We start from the raw sequence: 22408 nt of genomic DNA, 5'->3' as shown, positions 1-22408 counted from the left end.
GTGCAGGATACCCTAAAGGTTAACCACCAGGTTGGATCGGCGGTAAAGAAAGCGAATGCTATGTTAGCATTCATCTCGAGAGGTATAAAGTATAAAAGTAAGGAAGTGTTGATGAGGGTCTATGGGGCACTGGTGAGACCTCATTTGGAGTACTGTGCGCAGTTTTGGGCTCCTTATCTTAGGAAGGATGTGCTGATGTTGGAGAGGGTTCAGAAAAGATTTACGAGGATGATTCCTGGAATGAAAGGGCTTACATTCTGTCTGTCTGCTCTTGAACTGTATTCATTGGAGCACAGAAGAATAAGAGGGGACCTCATAGAAACATTTAGAATGTTGAAAGGACTGGACAGAGTAGATGTGGTTAAGCTGTTTCCCCTGGTGGGTGAGTCCAGGACTAGAGGGCACAATCTTAGAATTAGAGGGTACCGGTTTAAAACAGAAATGAGGAGAAATTTCTTTAGCTAGAGGGTAGTGAAATTATGCAATTCTTTGCCACGTACAGCTGTGGAGGCCCAATCATTTGGGGAGTTTAAGGAGGAGATTGACAGGTATCTAACTAGTCAAGGTATCAAGGGATATGGGGATAAGGCCTGAAATTGGGGCTAGATAGGAATAGTATTAGTTTAGCTCATGGACCAGACTCGATGGGACGAATGGCCTACTTCTGTTCCTTTGTCTTGTGATCTTGTGATTGTAAATGGTAATCGCAGTGGTGGATCACTGCTAGAACAATCAACCTCCATTCTTTAAACTTAAGAATATAACGTTGTTAGAAATTTCTTCAAATAAGTATCACACTAAAATAATATTGCTGAAACAGTATTTGTTCTACTCTTTTTGTTTAGTGCTTAAGGAAATCAAAATTGAATAGATCTATTCTGACACGTCAGCTCCCATTTTCCAGTACTTGGCTGGTAACCTGCTGTGCCTTGGCAATTCATGTGCTCATCTAGATATTTCTTAATTGTTGTGAGAGTCTCTGCTCCACCGCCCTCTCAGACAGTGCTCTGCAGATTTCAACCACCCTCGGGGTGAAAAAAATCTTCCTAAAATCCAACCCCTTACTGTAAACCATTGACACCTCTAATTATAGACATCTAAACCAAGGGGAGAAGTTTCTCACTATCTATACCCTTCAGATTCCCCCTCAGTCTACTCTGCTCCAAGGAAATCAAACCCAGCCTATTCAGTCTCTCCTCATAGCTGAAATGCTCCATCCCAGACAATGCCCTGATGAATCTCCTCTGCACAATCTCCTGTGCAATTACATCATTCCTGCAGGGTGCCGATCAGAACTACAGACAATACTCCAACTGTGGCTAACTAATGTTTTATATAGTTTTACTATAACCTCCCTGATCTTCCATTCTATGCCCCACAGCATTAGTCGAATTGCTACAAAGCCACATTGGAGTCATATTTAAAAGTAAACTTCCACTTAGTAAAACCTAGAAGTGCAGCACTAATCTCTGCGCTCTTTCTTGCTCCATTAGAGCTTATGGGCATTTATAATTAGAGCATGTTTCACAAAGTCAGAATGTCACCTTGGTTTTTTTTTATAAGTCAACAGTTATTCATTTTCTCAGAGAATAAATGACTAATTGCAACTCGGTCTAAAGTTAGGAAATATTTACTCATGGAATGAAGAAAGGATGGAATGGGGCACAGTCAAACACCGCAACCTATAAAAGTCAGAAGAGCAGAAAAACCACCTGGAAATAGCTGGCATTCACAAACCAATGAAAAGAAGCAGACGATTAACATCTCTAAATGAAAACTCTAAATACAACCACAGCTAAAAGGCATTCAAATAAATCAAAATCCAGATTTCCAGAGTTTCAAGATAATTTTTCTGCAATTCATTTGTTTCTATGGAATCTAAAATCCAGACTGATTGCATTCTTTTGCTAACACGACACTCTTCTGGGAAGGAAATCTAGTGCCCTTGCCTGGTCTAGCATGTAAGTGTCTCCAGACTCACCAGTGTGGCAAAGGGGCAATTAGGGATGGACAATAATTGGCCTTGCCAATGCCCCCAAATCCCATGAACAATTATAAAAGCAAAATTATCTGCTCCCAGATTTCAAACAAATTAGCGCTTTCGGAACCAGCCTGTTGTCCTGGTTTTACTTTCATGAGTTCTTTTTTGTTCATTTCAAACTTAGAAGAGATTGATACCAAAAGAACTAGCTGAGTAAAAGCCCGTGTTCAAAGCCTTATTCATGCAAACAGTTTTAAATTATGATTATGCATTCCTCTATATTTAAACGCCAAATAACATCACTCACTTCTATTGCAGATGAACAATGAAATCACATGACAGAAAAGCAAAGTTAATTTCAAGCAAATGAAAAGGGTCTGTCTGAATTGTCTGTGGTCTCAGTTGGCAAGGACCTTGGATACAGCTCTTCAACAAAGATGAGTAAAGTAAAAGGGATGCATCTAAAAATGGAGACATATCTCTCAGAAGCTGTTACTAACTCACCACGCTTAGAATTACAAAATAGCAGTTAACTTGATGATGAAAGCCAAGATTTCATTGTACAATGAGTGGTTGTTAACAGTATAGTTGATATTGGCATTTAGAATTTATAAATGAACATTAAGGACCATAATAACTTCTTTCAAAATCCTTTCATGAGCGATTCATTTTGAAATATATGGGAATATATTAAATTTTTTGCATCAGTCTTCACCATGGAGAACACTGCAAAAAATCGTAGTTACAAAGGATTAGGGAAAACGCATAGGGCTAAAGGCAGACAAAGCATTGGGACACGCTGGCCTGCACCCAAATGTTTAAAAGGAAGTGACTGCAGAGATAGTGGACCCACTGGTTAAAATTTTCAAAACACTAATTTCCAGGAGGGTTGCAGAATATTGAAAAGCAGCCAAAATGACTCCCTTGTTCAAAAGAGGAGGAAGACAGAAGGCAGGGAACTATAGACCAGTTACTTCAACATCTACTTTTGGCAAGGTGCTAGAGTCAATAATCAAAGAAGAAATAACTAATCACTTAGGAAAGCTGAATATAAACAAACTTAGTCAACATGGTTTCAGGAAAGGCAAACCATGTCTAAGAAAGTTGCTTGTGTTCTTTGAGGATGTAACAAGCAGAGCAGTAGAGGGGAACAAATACACAAGAAAATGCAAATGCTGTAATCTGGAGCAAAAAAAAACTGCTGGAACATCTCAGTGGGCCAAGCAGCATCTGTGGAGGTAGAGGAATGGTGCAGGGTCTCAATCTGAAATGTCAACCCATCCCTCAGTCTCTACAGCTTGTTTTTGCTACTGCTAGAGAGGACCCTATAGATGTGGTATATTTGGACTTCCAAAAGGCATTTGACAAGGTGTCACATAAAAGGCTGGTGCATAAATTAAGAGCCCAAGGTATTGAAGAAAGTGTTAGCATGGATTGAAAGCTGGCTGTCCCATAGAAAGCAAGGAGTTGTAATAAATAGGTCCTTTTCAGGTTGGGGGGATGTAACTAGTACAAGGATCAGTTCTTTGTCCTCAGTTGTTCATCAGTGACCTGGAGGAATGCAAGGTTTCTAAGCAAATATCCATGAAATGTAAGGTTTTCCAAGTTTACCTATGTTATGAAAATAGGCAGAAGGGCATGTAGTGATGTAGGCATGAAGCACTGTGATTCTGCAGCAAAATATAGATAGATTGAGTGATTGGGCGAAAACCTGGTAAATGTGGGGCAGTGTGAGGTCATACTCTTCAGTGAAAAGAATCAAAAGGCAGATTATGATGTAAATGAAGAGAGACTGCAACAGATTTGAGTTCAGAGGGATCTAGGTGTTTTCATGCACGGATCACAAAAAGTTAGTAGGCAGGTCCAACAAGTAATTAAGACAAAGACCATGTTGGCCTTTATTGCAAAGGGGTTGGAGTTTAAGAATAGGGAGGTTTTGTTACAGTTGTCCAGGGTGTTGGGAAGGCCACATCTGGAATACTGCATAATTTTGGTCCCCTCACATAAAAAGGACATAGTAACATTAGAGGCAGCCCAAAGGAGACTTAGCAGGCTAATTCATGGGATGGGAGGATTGTCCTCTTAAGAGAAGCTAGACAGTTGGGTCTGTATTCCTTGGAATTTAGAATAATGAAGGGCAACCTTATTCAAGTTTACAAGATCCTAAGGGGGACTTTATGGGGTAGATATTGTGATGTTTCAACTAATGTGAGAGTCACAAACAAGGCAACATTGCTACAAAATTAGTAGCCAGTCATTTAAAACTGAGGTGTGTAGAAATTTCTTCTCTCAGTGAATCTCTGCAATTCTCTGCCCACAAAAGTGGTGGAGGACAGATCAGTAGATATATTTAAGGTGGAGGTAGATAAATATTTGGAAGATCAAGGAATTGCAGATTATAGGGAACTGACACACAGGAAGTATTAAAGTCAGCATCAATCAGCCATGAGCATATTGAATGGTGGGGCAGTCTCAAGGGACCTGGTGGCCTACTCCTGTTCCTATTTTCTTGTATTCTTTGTATATGTTTTGAGACCCACAGTTGTAATTAAACCTAAGAAATTCTAAAGATTCATAGCACAGAAACAGGCCCATTGACCCACCAAGTCCACATCAACCACAAACCACCCAATTACACTATTCCAACATTAATCCCATTTTATTTTCTCCCTACATTCTCTTCATCCCACCAGATTCTACTACTCACCTACATGCTAGGGTCAACTTACAGTGGCCAATTAACCAACCAAGCCCCACATTTTTGGGATATGGCAGGAAACCAGAGTACCAAGAAAAAACCCATACAGTCACAGGAAGAATGTACAAGCTCCACACAGACTGTACCCAAGGTCAGGACTGAACCCGGATCTCTGTTGCTGCGAGACAATAGCTCTTCCAACTGCACCACTGCAACTAAAGCTCCTCATGTTGTGTTTGCATGCTGCATAGCTGAATTCTTTCAATAACTCAACCTGGTAAAAGCAATTTGGTACTTCCAGAAATTTCTTACGTCTTCCATGGGGCCCTGGAGTAGAGTTCCAGGCACCCATTGCCTTCCAGGTAGATCCCTCTATGGATGGTTTTGTGAGTGTTTGTCCACCCAACATTTTGGGTAGAATTTACGTGAAGGGCTCAAAAACTTGTTGACTGGCACTTTCACAGAAAGTGAAACTTAGATCTTCTTTTCACTTACAATAGAAAAATAACTGAATTCTGCATATGGCTCAACTAAACCACAGGCATTGATTTGAATGACTTAAAATCAACGTCCTCCCTATTGGTAAACAACAATTCCATTTCCTCCTGTCACAGTCCCCTCTATTTCTGCTCAATTCTTTTTGGTACATGTTAGTTTATGGCTCCAACAGGAAGTAGAATTGCCACAATGGTTTTTACTCTATATTGTCTCTTGTGCAATGATACTAATTTCATTGTTAAACTATAAAAGGAGCAATCTTGTCAGTGGTACCCATTATATGGCCATCCTTAATGACTCTGCTTGCTTTTTACTTTAAATTGATGCATGCATTTTAGCTCCATAGTTTTAAGAAACTCTCATTTACAGAGTCACAGAGCAGGGAAAATTACCCTTTGACCCATCTCATTCATACCCACCATCAAACACCCATGAGGAGGACTGGGATACTAAAATAAAAGTGAGATGTCATTCATGGTGATAATTCAGACATTTCATCTTTATCAATAAAAATATCAATATCTGCAGTCAATCTTTTCCTGCAGAAGAAAGGCAGCTTGAGCCATGCTTAACAACAAAGTCAATGATCATTTATAATTGGATCAATTAGAATAGTTTCTGGGGCAGAAATAAATTAACAGCCCAAAATGGTTTGCATTTAAATTCAAGGTAATTCAAGACAAACTGAATGTTCTTTCAGACAGCATTCATTTTCATTAGATCCTACTTAAAGCTGAACTCACATAATGCACTGCATACTGTGATATCCCTATTATATTTAAAATTTAAAAAAATATTTTTAATTGTTATTTGTCAATGGTATTACCGACAAAAGAAAGAAGTTGATGATGTTTATATACTACATGAAGTAGCTTTCTTCCGGATAGTCGCCTTCTTCCTTTCAAATATATTTCATTGTTCCTTTCCAACCTTTGTTTCTGTTGCTCTGCCCAAGCACGAAATAGCCCAAGAGTCAAAGCATTTTGAACACATCTAGTCCAGATGAATTACCTTTCTAATCTGCGAGGGGACTTGGTCTTTTCTTCCTTCCCCAAGCTGATGAATCTGAGATCAGAAAATCAATGATATGATAGCCCATAGGAGCTGAGGTCATTAGAATGCATCTTGTGCCTCAGTAATTCACTGTGCCTGACAAGCGAACATACATCAGGGGTTTTAATCCTGATAACCTGGATACTCCAAAATCAACTTCTAACTTTGCAAAGGCTAAACTGTGCACATTGATTCTAAAATAGACTAGTTTGTAATGTTTTTTTAATTATTTGGAGATTTGTCACCAACACCGGGTCACTGAAAGTATCATTATTTTCACTCTGACCTGAGAGTGAAAACTGACCATAGGACAATGGTCCTCCCTTGTACATCATATGCATTAGCCATTATTGCAACCATTGTAGGTTTATAAAATGTATAAATTAAAACAAGTTCAGAAGTAAACAATAAGTGAAAAAGTGATTATTGAAGAACTGAGATGGTCTACCTGAAAATAAAGTCCATTTGTTAAATTACCAGTTGTGTTCCCATGACATTTCTGATCTTATCAAAGCTCTGCAACTTTTATACCTGATGCTTATCTCTGCATTGCGATTTACCAATGGTTTAACATGACAAATGATGAGTCTGTCTCACTGCTGGCAGCTTCAGCAAGGAGTTGTTTTCATAGGATGTTTTTTTATTGAAATAAATAGCATGGTTAAGATAATAGAGATTTTCCAGTAATGTGCCATTATCAACATATAATGCCAATTATATTGATTATCCTGATAGCACTGATCCTAAAGAGATTTCTTTAGCATTGGTGCTGATACGTATGACAATTGTATTGTTGAAGAATCAATCCATGAAATGCAGAAGGGGACCAAAAGTTCCAAGCACTTGATGTAAGTAAGATTTGTGTTATGAACAAACTCAAAACCATTTTTAAACTAAAGAAAAACAACGAACATATTAACACAAAGAATCCAGTTTTATCTGGTCCATTAAATAAAACCCGAATTACTGCAGCATTGTAGCAGTGTATGCTGGGATAGCCAAACTGCTTGATTTTCAGACTTAAGCAGGTTATTAAAACTGTGGATGCAGAATTTCAGGACACAAGTATAAAATTAACATCTCTCATGAGACAAGAGATCAGCAGCAAGAGTAAAATAAACTTATAAAATCTAGTTGATGTTATGTTGATCAGACCCTCAGGGAAAAGATCTTGAACATGGTTTAAAGAACAAAGGCATAAATAGAGATGGAGACAGAAGGTGCTCTAAGATGCTGATACTTGGAAATAACAGGATGTAAAGTGAGATTATTACCTAAAACTTTCAAGATTATTCTGGATATAAAGGAGACAATTTTTGCCCTATGTAAAGTTGCAGCAGACTGCAATTAACATCTAAAACTGTTTAAAAAAAAATCTTAGACACACTTAATGCAAAAAATAGCAATCATTTGTTCAACTTCTGATGGACAATGTGTAGTTTGTTGGTCAATGACAGCACGTGCTTCTTAAATTTGAAGATTGCCATCTCTGGTTGAGGAAAATATGATACATATTAAAGAGAAACATTTGAAATGGAGAAGGGGACCAAAAGTTACAAGCACTTGATTCCATTGAGTAAATATGTTTGACTTTCCCTCTCTAGAAAAGTATCAGATGAATTTGAAGCTGGAGTTCAGTGCTCAGTTCAGGGATCATACAAACTTATTTTTATGTCTTTACTTCTTTCCACTCATACATAGCTATAGAACTAAAATATATTTCAGTATGCAGATTGGGAGGTTAATTGGCCACTGTAAATTGCCTCCAGTGTGTGGGTGAGTGGCAGAATCTGGGGACAGCTGATGAAAATGTGGGGAGAATACAAAATGGGAATAACTTAGGTTCAGTGTAAATGGGTGGTTGAGGGTCCCCACAGACTCAATGGGTCAAAGGGCCCATTTCCATGCTGTATCTCTCTCTGACTCCATGAGTATTTAACACTTGTGCACCAAAATAAACGCAAATTCAATTTTAAAGTATTTTATATCAAACAATCTTGTAGGATAAAAATAGGGTGATTGTAACTTCCACTTAAAAAGAGGGGTTAAGTTTATATGTTAATTACCAATAAAAAAAAATACTCACTACGAGAGAGGTTTTCCAGAGCCTTGCCCAGCTTCTTGCTTTCCTGAAGGATGTGATTCAGTTCATCAAAGTTGTGGCTTTCTGGTTTTCTTTGCCAGTCCCAAGCAGCATGTTCTATTGATCTTGGTACTGCAAGTATTTAGGAAATTGTTAGTAAAAGTCAGCAGCTTACCCTCACTGATTCTCCCTCACAATTATCATATTTTCTCATTAATGGAGGGTTAACCTTGCTTGACAGTATTGGAATAACAAATTTATCTGAATATTCTAAGAACACTAACAACAATTCTGCATAGCAAGATGGGATTTCAACTTAATTATATCTATTTGTAGGTAATTGCATAAAGTTTGTAAATATTTGTGCCAAGAAAATTGTCTAAAAGTTAAACTAATATTTGATTTATAAGGTTATGTGCATTATTTTTCTGCATGATTTTTTTTCATTTGAAGTACTGTTCTATTGGATATAATATATTTCCATAAAATTTACTAGGATGTCACTTGTCCTAGTTTTCAAACATCAACTATATAATTCCATTTGGAGTGTGAACAAGATTCATTTGGATCCCCATCAGTATCAACTGCAGAACCTTCTGTAATGTCAAGCTAATTCCAGCTTCAAATCATTGTGGAATACAACGAGAAAAGAAAAGAACCTCCCTAAAAAAGAAACTCAGAAGACATTTCTGGTTTTTATTGGAAAATAGAAATGCTGGAATGGGTCAGCCAGTCAAAAAGCATCTGGAGAAAGAGAAATCAGTCAATGTTTCAGGTTAGTAAACATTGACTGGTTCCTCTTTCCACAGATGCTCCTTGACTGGCCAACTCCTTCCAGCATTTCTGGTTTTATTTTCAGATTCCAGCATCTGCAGTTTTATTTGTTTTCTATTTTCCAATACTGTACACAACTGCAATAATCACAAAATATCCAGCATCCAAGTGAATTAAGTTTGATTACATAACTGTAAATAACTGTAAAGAAAAGCAATTAAACGAAAGCTTGCTTACAGGATTTTGATTCTGGTGATGATGGTGATATGTTGGACATTGCAAGGTCACTTTTTGACTTTTTTGGCTTTTTAGCATTTGTAAGCCATGGTTTTTCATAACCTCTATTATCTCGCCGCAACCCTTTGTTTCCTGAAAAATAACAATAAATCAGCATGAAGAAATTGGAAACTAGCTAAATTAACACTGTTTATTAAATAAGAAATCTTTTGATATTCATATAATATACAAGTAATTTTTGAAACAATTCACAGGCCCACTGGATCCCCAAACTGTGATATTCCAATTCTTTGTCACAAAAAAATTTCTTTCTTTAATCGAGTAATTTCAAAACAACATTAGATTTTCCCTTTTGTGATAAACATTCACTTATCCCACTAAAACTGATCCAACCCTGACCAATTTACAGAATTCAAAAGCCATTAAGTATGCACTTTGGATTCCTGTTAGGATTCTCACTTCATGAGCAAGTCTGTCAGTTCCCAGCTCCAGAATTTACTGCTTCTTTAAATGCTTCCCTTGAAGCACCAAATGAGGAAGCCAAGCATTTAAAAGGGACAGAAAAATAATAAAGATCCAAAAAAATGCTACATCATCCTTCAGTCCCATGTTCTACATACACTTCCAGTTATTCAGTAATAGCCTTATTATCTACCTGCACTTTCTCTGTAACAGTAACACTATATTGTGTATTCTGTTATCACTTTTCCCTTTGTACTACTTTGATGTTTTGAAGTGAAGTGATCTGTATGGATGGCATGCAAAACAAAGTTTTTCACTATATCTTGGTACATGTGACAATAATAAACCAGTTACCAATTACAGCCTTAATGGGCAGATAATGCATCCCGTATACCAGCCCCTTGCCGCTGTTGGTAATGCAGGAGATGGAACCAGTCAGATTTCTGAGTGACATTACTATCCTGACAGATATGTGCAAAGGGACCAAAGAAAAGCATTATCTCTACCTCCCATTAGAAATTTACATGAGCAGTAATGGAGTGCAGAGACCCGACAGGAGCATCCATCTCAAGTCACTGGCCTGTGGAAACAGTACGTGTTTTTCTAACCTCCCTGTTAGTCTGGAATTTCATAATATTTCACATAATTTCACAACATGCCCTCAATGTAGTAAAATAGTCTCTTGATAAATGAAACAGATTTTGCAGTTGGAGAAAGAAAAACATTCAGTATTATTCTAGCAGTTAAATGTTTGAAGAATGTACAGTACAGAAAACTGTTTCTGTCATTACCAGTTTCAGCCCAGAGAGCAGCTGAGCCTGAAAATGTTCTTTGCAGCTGGCTGGGACTTCCTTGCTTATTTTGTAGGTGGCTTATTAAAAATGGAATCGGCTTGTCGGGTGTCTCTGTTATTAGTTTTGTCATCATTTCCTAAGTGATAAAGAGCAGAAAAAAGTTTATTTGAAATATTGTCTTATTACATTTCCATCTGTATAATTATAATTTGCTGAATACATATCTGTTTTCTCTATAAGACTTGGCAGCATTTTTATCCAATAAACTTTAGTTGCACAATATGCTACAATGGCTATGTGGATGCAGAGACATATATCATGTTATTTTACTATGGAAGCTATACATTCTTGTGAACATAACAGCTGAAAAATTCACTTTAGATTGGGCAGAGTTAAAAAGAAAATCAATCACGAAGTTTCAGTATTAGCATTAATTATATTTAACGGTATTTGGCATATAAATTGCTGATTTATTATAATCCAAGAGGATGAATGCATCACCTCTCACTGCACACAAGTTATTTCAGAAGTGTTTGCTCCTAATCCTACTCAAGTACCAGTTAAAAACAAGGACCAATATATAAATTATAAGACAAAGTCTCCTTTCCATTGTTGTACAATTTATCAACAACATGGCTGAGAAATCCATTGCTTTTGTAGGCAAAGTGATCAAATTTTATCAAAAACTGATTGCTAAAGTGGAGGGAATCAGGTCAGCCATTGAATTAATTCCAAGTTGCTAGGCAGCATGCAATCTGTATTTTGATGTCACTTGTGCAGAATTCATCCTTGCCCCAATGACCATGGAAGGCTTAGGCCACCCACATGAAAGCAAACCCTTAAGACAATGGAGGCCTTTATCTATGCTACCTAATGGGCAATAACCTTTCCTGATCTATGCCCCTTGAGCCCTATGTTTGTGGATGCTACGATTTTTTACTTACTACTCATCATCCTATAATCGCCAACTCTCCTGATCCAACCTCATAGTACCCTCATCCACCTCAAATGCCCTGACCCAAACTTCAAGGTCCTACTACAAAACTCCACGTCCCTAGACTCCACCCCCACACTTCTCTCTCAACTGCACTCATAATCCAGTAATGGAAGAAAAGCTAAAATGCTAATTTTCACATTAAAGACAGATTCTATTGCGCATGATGCCTTGGGCCTCTTGCACAATAGAAAGTTTCATGAAGGTTGGGGGGTGGGGGTGGGGTTGGGGGTGGGGATAGGGGAGGAGGATACAGGCAAAGCAGATCTGTGCATCATTTGTTTAACAGTTCTCTTGAAGTGTGAAAGAATTTTTAGGCCCATAAATTTACATGCACCTTTAATAGAAAACCCAAGGCAATTTTTTGGATAATTGTCAAGTAAAACTTCACACCAACTCACAATTAGAGATGACAGGACCAAAAGCTTAGTCATAGACTAGGTTTTATGAAATGCCTGAACAGACAAGTAGAGAGTTGTAGGCAGAGCTGGGAATTTAAGCATTCAATCACAGACTGCAAGTTTGCATGCACAACCCCAACATTGGATAGCCATGTGGTTAGCTTCCAGCTGCAATGATCTGGAATTCATGTCAAAGTCTCATAAGCCCTCCAGATCCAGGTATGAGGGAAATAAATTCAATATCACAGACCTGTGGTTCCTGATGGAGGGAATATACAAAACCATAATTTGAAAAACTCAAATTTCTCAGAGGGCTATAGGGCTAGAGCAGGTACATGCAGTACAATAATAGCATTGATTACTTTCAAGGAGGGCAGTACTAGCTATGAACAACTCCAAAACATGATAGTGTGATGTTTTTTTCGGTCCATCACATGTGCTCTTTAAATATGGAATTAGGATTTTACTCAAAGGACACGTTCCTGCAAATCTATTCTAACATGGCTTTCTTTGAAATGTAAATAGCTATATAATGGCCAAATGTGTCAACAAGGTGGCTGACAAGTTTCATTTTAGGCTCTGGTTACACAGGTAGACCTGTCTGTGAGATTTATGGAAATCATGCGGTGGTTTCCAGTAAATTGCATATTGGTGGCCTTGCCTTGTATGGAATTGTCATTCACTTGTAGCGGAGATAAGGGAGATCCTGAACAGTATAATAATCTTTTCAAGGGATGTTTTGGAGCTTCTCCATGGGCTGGAGTGTCCCCGCGACCTCGATACCCCTTCATGTTTCATTGAAGTGTTGGAGCCGAAGACTGAATGGTTAAGAATACATAAGCAACGCTGCTAATTGTTAATTGCTAATAAGTATTACTATGAATTGCATGCAACCTTGAGCTTTATTTATTCGTGGAGAATCAAAGACTTTTTTCTGATTTTTTTTTGTTCTTTTAGTTTAGTTAGACTAGGTTTGTAGCTGTAGTTACAAAAGTTAAATTAGTTCTGTAGCTAAGAGTTAACCAAAATTACTTGAGTTACTAATTTCTTCATTCTTTTAGCTGAATAAAGTTACTTAATCAAACTATTCGTGTAGTTGAGTCTTTCATTGCTGATTCTGTCACTCAACAGGAAGCAAAAGAAACCCGAGCTCTGTTTTGAGACTCCATCCATCCATTTAGTAAAGTTCACCAATCTATCATAACCAATTCATACCTCATACTCCTCAGGCTTCCTTTGTTCAGCATCAGGATTTTATTACTTCATTCTTTATTTTAATGAAGAATACAAAAATGCTCTGATTGCTCTTCCTAAAGGGCCACCACAACAAGGTTGTTAATTATTGCTTTCTCATTGCACAATACCCAGTCTAGATAGCCTTTTCTTCAGTTGGTTCCCTCAACATATTAGTCCAAACAAAACATCACACATACAGATCAGGCAGTCTCCCTCCAGAGTATTATTGCTATCAAGACCCATCCATTCCTCCCAATCAACAAGATATGTCCAAATTGCAACAGAGTGTGAAAAGCTGCATTCATTTCATCACCCATCTTGAGACCCATAACTAAAACATTCCTTTAACCAAAAGGAGTTGCCACTGAACAACTCGACTCACAAGTAGCACTGTATTCACCAGAGCGCATTTAATTAATTAACTAATTTGTAATTGACAGATGTCAAAAATCCAGATTGATTTGTTATACAGAATTAACTAATTTATAGTAACTTTGTTTTTCCAAAGCTCAATTTCATATAATCAGCCGCGTTTTGTGTAATTCATTCATTTACTCCTGGCCAACCTGACAGCATCCATTCAGACCAAAGTTATTAATTCATCTCTGGCCTACTGTCCCTGAACCCTATTGAATTCATTTAATTTAGTAATGTGAAAATGGGCCCTCTCCATGGAATTTAATTACAATCAGCAGCACCTATTTAACTCCAGACTAGGCAGCCAGATTCCCTGAATCTCAATTCAATCTCTTCAGGGCATATTTGTTTCATTATATCATGGCTAGCTTACTTTCACAAAATCCAACTGAATTTAATCAACACATTTAATATTTTAATTAATTTTCAGGTAGTTAGTCCCTCCCTTAAGTTCTGAACCCACATTTATTTAATTGATTCGCATTTGGCCTGGTTCACCCGGAACCCTTTCACCCTTTAAGGGTTTATTTGTTTCATTAATTTGACACCAGCCCTGCAGTTAAAAGTTTCCTTCATTTCTTAAATATAACAAAACAGAGAAATTGGCCTTTTCCACCAATATGGCTGGAAGATTAAAACACAGCATAATTCAGTTGAGTTAAGAGGGTTGAGGTTGAATGAGAAAACAAAATTGCAATACAAGAGGTAAAGTTGAAGAAGGAGGTGCCTATGCACAAACAGTAATGTTTTATTATATATTCTAGTTCTGAACTCATTATATTTCATATGCTGCACTTTAAAGTAGACATTTGCATACAAAGTTTCAAAATTATGTTAAATATTTTCAAAATGAGAATGTGACGGATTGGGGCGGGTTTAGGGGTGGGGGTTGTTGGCAGTGGCAATGACTTTTAATTGATAACCAATCTACAGGAAAAAATGGCATACAGTTGACTTCCAATATACATAAGGGGCCAGAATGCCTGATGCATGGACATTTATTGCTACAAGCACAACTACTTATTTTCATGTCAGAAAGTAGATACACTAGTTGAGTCACTTGTTGTTCACCAAGATGGTGATCTTCCAACAGCCTGCTAATCGGTCTCCTACCACACTGCAGGCAGCAAGGAAATATCCTTGTATTTGCATTGGCAGGAGATCCCCAAAGGCATTGATCCTGCCTCAACCATGGTTTTTCTGTGCACCCATTAAGTGGAGTGGAGTGGAGCTAAGTGAAACCTCGAAGTCAAATAGGTTAGAATTCCAATTTTCTTTGTTTCAGATTTCCAGCATTTGCTGTGTTCTACAGGCCACACTTCCAACATGTTCCTATTTATTCCCTCTCATTGCCCTCATTGATTAGATGGCATCAAAAGCATTGTGTCACTTGAACAACCTTGCTCTCTACCTCATCACAAACATTCCTTTCTAATACCTTTCCTCCTAAATGTTCCAATTCTCCTTCACTCTCCAAGCTGCTGCCTGACTTGCCAACTATTTCCAGCACTTTGTTTTTCAATACTAAAGATAGTAAATGTGGTTTTACTGGCTTTTAGAATGTGTCTGTTTTCAGTGAGCTGGCCTTCTTAAATTTAAATTTTTAAAATTTTATTTACAGTGTGGTAACAGGCCCTTCCGGCCCAACGAGTCCGCACCACCCATTTTCTTTATGCAATAAAACCCTTAAGGGATTCTCAATCTGTGGATCTAGGAGCAACATACACAGATATACTTGCCAAGTTCTAGACTAAAACATGACCATGAACTGTCACTTAAAATTGAGCAGATTAATCTAATCAGGGACCTAGGAGTACTTGGTTCCCTGAAAGTGGTATTACTAGTAGACAGGGTGGGGAAGGCGGCTTTTGGCACACTGGCCTTCAGCAGTCAAGGCATTGAGTACAGAAGTAGCAATGTTATGTTGAAGTTGTACAAGACATTGGTGAGACTGCATTTGGAATATTGTATTCAGTTTTTGTCCCATTCTCTAGGAAAGATATCATTAAACTGGAAAGAGTGCAAAGAAGATTTACGAGGATGTTGCTGGGTCTCGAGGGACTGAGTTATGGAAGAGGTTGAGCAGGCTGGGACTTCATTCATTGGAGCGTAAGAGAATAAGGGATGATATTATAGAAGTGTATAAAATCATGAGGGGCATAGATAGGGTGAATGTACACAGTCTTTGTTGCAGGGATGGAGAACCAAGAACTAGAGAGCATAAGTTTAGGGTGAGGGGGAAAGAATTAATAGGAGCCAGAGGGTGATCTGTATATAGAATGAGTTGCCAGAGGAAGTGGTTGAGGCAGATACATTAACAACATTTAAAAGACACTTGGATAGGTACATGGATAGGTAAGCTTTGGAAGGATGTGGGCCAAACACAGGCAAATAGGACTAGCTTAGTTGGGAATCTTAGTCAGCATGGACCAGCTGGGCCAAAAGGCCTGTTCCCATGCTCGAGACTCTAGGAGTAGCTAGGGAAAACTTCTGCTGAAACAAAACTGCATTTAAACCTCATTAAATGGGGCTTCAGGAATTGATCAAAAACAATTTAATGTGTTTAATACTATAAAATACCATTCTATGCATTAACATTCATAAAGTAAATTATAAAATATTGCTAATGTAAATTCTAAAATATGCAAAGAAAAGAATAACAACTTAAAATGCATAATGGCATAATTCGCAGTGAGGAAAATTACTCCCATATTTCTTAATAATAAAGGAAATTCATGTACCAGTGATGTTTTTCAAGTGGGAAAAACATGTATTTTGGGGGAGTGTGCCTTTAACAATGGCATCATCTTCACACATGATATGTGCTGATGGGACTGGTGTGGATTTTGCCGGAGGGAGAGACTACTGATCTCTATCAAGAGTTGGCAGGGATGCAAACTTTGCTAAGTAGCATATTCTGCAGCCACTACAGCTAGGTAATAAGCCAGCAAGCAATCGGTTGAATGTTTCAGTCCAGAGGGAAATGATCAATACATGTAGCTCTTATTACAAATTGGGAAGTGGTGAGGTTGGAATGCTATTTGAAACTACGTGGTAAACCAACATGACTGGACAGTGAAAGGATGAATTGGAAAGGAGTACAGGTTTAGGGTGAGGGGGAAGAGATTTAATAGGAGCAAAAGGGCGATCTGTATATGGAATGAGTTGCCAGAGGAAGTAGCATCTTGAAATAGATGCAAGAGGAAAAAAATGATAGCTTGAAATAAGGACAATGGAGTAAAGCCTTGAGCAAGAGCATCAAATTGTAGTGAGAGGGAATAACACTTCTGAATTGGGTCGGGGTGGGGATGGGTAGGAGGAGGATTGCTGGTAATACAGATTATGAAGGTCAGTTGAAGGGATCATGTCCCTAATTTAAAATAGTGGCTGAGGCAAGATTGTAGAAGAATAACCAGTTAAAGTAGTTTTTGGAGAAACAGTAATCTGATTAATTTAGAACATAGAACACTACAGCACAGTACAGGCCCTTCGGCCCATAATGTTGTGTTGACACTTTATCCTGCTCTAAGATATATCTAACCCTTCCCTCCCACATAGCCCCCTATTTTTCTATCATTCATATGTCTATCTAAGAGTCTACTAAATGGCCCTAATGTATCTGCTTCACAACCTCTGCAGGCAGTGCGTTCCACGCACCCACCACTCTCTATGGTAAAAAAAAACTTACCCCTGACATCCCCCTTATACCTTCCTCCAATCACCTTAAAATTATGTCCCCTCGTGTTACCCATTGTCACCCTGGGAAAAAGTCTTTGACTGTCCACTCGAGCTATGCCTCTTATCATCTTGTACACCTCTATCAAGTCACCTCTCATCCTCCTTCTCTTCAAAGAGAAAAGCCCTAACTCGCTCAACCTATCCTCATAAGACATGCTCTCCAATCCAGGCAACATTCTGGTAAATATCCTCTGTACCTTCTCTAAAGTTTCCACATCCTTCCTTTAATGAGGTGACCAGAACTGAACACAATAGTCCAAGTGTGGTCTGACCAGAGTTCTATAGAGCTGCAACATCACCTCGCAGCTCTTGAACTCAATACCCCGACTAATGAAGGCCAACACTCCATACACCTTCTTAGCAACCCTATCGACCTGCGTGGCAACCTTGAGGGATCTATGGACATGGACCCCAAGATCCCTCTGTTCCTCCACACTGCTAAGAGTCCTGCTATTAACCTTGTATTCTGCCTTCAAATCCAATCTCCCAAAGTGTATCACTTCACACTTATCCAGGTTGAACTCCGTCTGCCACTTCTCAGCCCAGCTCTGCATTCTAGCAATATCCTGTTGTAATCTACAGCAACCTTCTACACTATCCACAACACCACCAACCTTTGTATCATCAGCAAACTTAATGATGCAAAGATAAAAACTATTGTCCTTCTGAAGATAAACAATGTATCAAAACCAACTTTAAACAATTTTATAAGTCCAGATGATATATCATACTCTCTCTTATACAAAAATATAAAGAAAATGGAAGTGGCTGAAATAATCATAGCACCTGATCAATATATCATTAAGAAAATCAACTATGAAATATGCTGTTGGTTGTGTGAGACACTTCAGCTCAATTCCTTACACTGCATCTGTTGCCAACATTGAACAGCAAATGAATGAGACTGAAAGACTTAAAAGAAAATCTTTTAAATTGTCTAGCATAAATGAATTAAGCTAAAGAACGCGTCACCAGCTCTACAAAGCAAACAATTTCTGAAGTCCATCCACTGAGTACCACACCATATAGAAATGACAGGTTTTTCTCTTAGATTCCCATTACAGCAGTTGAATTCATAGAGAAGTGTATTCACAAGTGTATTCACTAACAGAACACCTGTAAAATTTACACATATTCATGGTGCACAATGAATATGAGGGTGTATCTGATGTTCTTGCAGCACATTAACACTTCTGATGGGTTGCTTTAGGAGAAACCTGAACCTGAGCTAGTTTTAAGAAATACTTAACTGGTTACAAACTTGCCTTCTCCCTTAAGAAATCTCCCCCCAAAAAATAATCACATTCATTAGATAGTAAATTTCATATAAGGCGATATTCAATTAACATGGGTAGATCCAGTACATTATCTCTCAATAGCCAACAAGTTAAAGGAAAAAAAATGAACTATTTCTGTCGATATTAACAAATAATTTTATGTAAATGCTTCTCTTACCATAAATTCTAAAAACTATTATTTTTTAATTTCTTTCAAGGGATGTTGGCTTTCCAGGCTGAGTCAGCATTTAATTGCCCATCCCTAATTGCCCTTGAGAAAGTGGTGGGAACTACTTTCTTGAATCTCTGCAGTCCTTGAGGTGTGGGTGTATCCACAATGCTGTTAGTGTGGGAGTTCCAGGATCTTGATCCAGAGAGAGTGAAGGAATGGTGATATATTTCCCAAGTCAGGAATGTGTGTGGTTTGGAGGGCAACTTCCAGGTGGTGCTGTTCCCATGCTTTTGCTGCCCTTGTCCTTCCAGCTGATAGAGGTCATGGATTTAGAAGGTGTTGTCGAAGGAGTCTTGGCGAGTTGCTGCAGTGCATTCTGCAGATGATGCAAACAGCTGCTAACATGCGTCAGTGGTGGGGTGAGTGAATGGTTGTGGACGACGTGCCTATCAAGCGGGCTGTTATGTGTTATATGGTGTCAAGCTTCATGAGTATTGTTGAGGCTGCACTCATCCAGGCAAGTGGAGAGTATTCCATCATACTTTGGACTTGAGCCTTGTAGATGGTGGACAGGCTTTGGGGAATTAGGAGGCAAGTTACTCACTGCAGGATTCCTAGCCCCCAACCTGCTCTTGTAGCCACAGTATACATAAGGCCTCTCCGGTTCAGTTTCTGATCAATGATAACTCCCAGGATATTGATAGTGGGGGATTCACTGATGGTACTGCCATTGAATGTCAGGGGGGTATGGCTGGATTTTCTCCTGTTGGATATTGCCAGTGCCTGGCACTTCTGTGGCACAAATGTTACCTGCCACCTATTAGCCCAGGCCTGGATACTGTCCAGGTCTTCCTGCACTTGGATGTGGGCTGCTTCTTTATCTGAGGAGTCACAAATGGTGCTGAACATTGTGCAATCATCAAAGATGTTGTTAGGTCTAAATATTGTATTTTGGAATAATTAGCACTCAACTGCATATTCCCTTCGTATGCAATTCCTTTTCTATCTTAACAAAGGCATTATTCTACTTAGACGCAATGAGTTATCAATCATCTAAGCTGGAAAAGGATTAAGAAATGAATATGTTCATTGTTTGTTTACCAAATAAGCAGATTTATTCTGACGTAAGAAGCACATGTTCAACATAAAATAAAATATTACAGCCACAAAGCTGCACGCCTGAGGAGTACATCATAAAGGGGCAAGTTTACCTAAGTATAGGCCATGGAGGAAGAGCATGATGACCATGATGATGTATTTTCCTTCTGATATGGGAGGCCATTTAGCCCACTGGGTCCATTACCAGCACTCAGAGCAATCCCATCAATCTAATTCCCACACTTATTTCTCTGCCACCCATTCCCTCTCACATGCCCATAGGCTCCTCCCCACCTCCAATTCTTCTGGCACCCACAGACACTATGAGTAATTTACAGCAGTCAATTAACCTACCAGCATTTCTTTATGACGTGGGAGAAACTGGAACATGCAAACTCCACACACAGGTCAGGATTGAACATGGGTCAGTGAAGGTGCAAAGAAGCAACTCCACCTGCAGTGCACCCCAAAGATACAACGTCTCTTGATTTTACATTCAAAACACCGGCTTAGATATTGTACTGAGAGTAATTTGGACTTTAGCATATGGCCAAGACTTGCCTTCAGCCACTTGGGTATGAACAGCCTGTAGTTCAAGTAGGGGTTGCAGCACTATAAGTGTCAGATTTCTGGAGGGCAAGATCACTCAAAGGTTAAACTGCAAATAATTCTTAGGAAGACTTTGATGGGGCAGACTGATGAGTATGTGGAACAAAATGATTGATGCATTAGGACATCTACCAGAAAGCATGTCTTCACTGTCAAGGAGAACGGAGGAGTCCAGCACCAACCTGGCACAAGGCTTTGTGCAGCCTAATGTGTGTAATTAGTGACTAACTCAATTCATAAACTTGTCAACTCAACTGTGATGTAATGGCTAAGGGCTTACATGTACTTAGATACTGAACAGGACATGAAACTGCAGGAACTCATAAGTGTGGGGAGTCTGCACAAATGCCCTTTAGCAGGTTAGACTGGGGCATTGTGAGCTTCTCCAACAATTTCAGTAAACAGAACAACTACAAGCAACTAAGTTGTAGTTAAGATACTGTCGATTTTTAATTCATGATTCAAATTTTAAGTACATTTAAATGTATTTGCAGGATGGAAGATGGATGGCAGTGGGGTAACGCCATTATTATTATACTAATTATTATTATGCTAATAGTTTAAGGATTTAATTATTATACTAATAATTTAAGGAACATAAATGGCAAGAAGAACATACAGACATTTAATCAAGATTTTTCTGTTGCAAGTACCTTGGCAAGAAACTGACAGAAGGTCAAAGAGAAAAAAGTCATATTGATGCAATACGTTTTGATGTCCAATGGGTGTTTAAGCACCACAAAGAACCAGATTCTTTAATACCCTTGTAGTTATGTGGATACTTTTGAGTGAATTAGCCACTTAATCCCACATTATTGCTCTTTTTCTTTTCTCTTTAGTAAGTTTCTTGTTCAAATATTTAACCATTCCTTGCCTGAAAGCTAGTAAATATTCTGCTATTACCATACATGCAAACCATGAAATAAATGAAAAAAGTGAGTTGCATTTTGTTTTATGTAATGAATTATCTTAAATTTATGTTATCTAGCTATGAACGTGCTAGCCAATTAGTTTGTCATCGTATCAAAACCCTCAATTTTTGAATAGATGTCCATTTAATTTTCTAATGCAATTAAAAAAACATTTACTCTAGTCTTTTCTCTTAAGTAAAATTCCATGCATTGATATCACCTTGGTGAATATCCTTTGCATTCGCAGAAGGCTTAACATAGTTCTTAAAGTAGGGTTCCCAATCATGGACAAACCTGACTAGAAATTGGATTGCTCTACTCAATCCTTTTGTATGCTGAATGATCCAACTTCTATGGAAAAATAAGGTACAATTGAAAATGGTTTACTTATCACACAGAATTGCAAAGTCTTCTCTTTACATTTCAGTGCTGTTAATGCATCTGATACATAGAAAGCTTCCAGATTTTCTAGAAAAAATTCTTTTGTTGATTAGCTATTAAAATATAAATCACCCTATTATTTTCTGGTTGGTCATATTTCCCAATATAGAATCATACTAATCCCTCTCAACCTTCAACTGTACCTGTCAATCTTGACAAGAGTGCAAGGTAAAGATATCAATTTATCTTTACTGTACAATGTTACGCTCTGAACAGCTGCTAATGTCATTTGATGGGATTTCCCTGAATAAATTGGATGTCTTTACACAGAGTAGGGAAATTGAATGGTGCCAGTCTGACCATGCCTTTTGAACAACCTCTGCATTGAACGGTGGGATGGAATGATTCTGAAGAGAATCGCTAGCATTCAGGAATTCAAACAAAGTCCAGGGCTGACTTAAACGCTGCAAGTCCAGGCCCACTGATAAATTTTGGGTCAGCGCCCAGTCTTGCTGGCATTTCAAAGCATTACACAACATAATTGTCATTCAGGTGCTAGAGCTGATCAGACCCAATTCGATTCAATGGAATTTA

General features: G+C 38.3%; 1 protein-coding gene across 1 annotated transcript in view; it reads right to left on the bottom strand.

Moving 5' to 3' along the window:
- The window catches only part of c9h8orf34 (chromosome 9 C8orf34 homolog), a 274725-nt gene that overhangs the window by 210999 nt on the left and 41318 nt on the right, over window positions 1–22408 (bottom strand). Inside the window, exons 2-4 of the mRNA XM_052023371.1 lie at window positions 10578–10716; window positions 9325–9456; window positions 8317–8445 (exon numbers count right to left, since the gene is read on the bottom strand). Coding sequence (XP_051879331.1) covers window positions 8317–8445; window positions 9325–9456; window positions 10578–10716 — 400 coding nt within the window. The remainder of the gene's footprint in view (window positions 1–8316; window positions 8446–9324; window positions 9457–10577; window positions 10717–22408) is intronic.

This window comes from Pristis pectinata, chromosome 9 (assembly GCF_009764475.1).
Source record: "Pristis pectinata isolate sPriPec2 chromosome 9, sPriPec2.1.pri, whole genome shotgun sequence".
NCBI classification, from domain to species: Eukaryota; Metazoa; Chordata; class Chondrichthyes; order Rhinopristiformes; family Pristidae; genus Pristis; species Pristis pectinata.
This window is presented reverse-complemented; position numbering and strand designations above follow the sequence as displayed.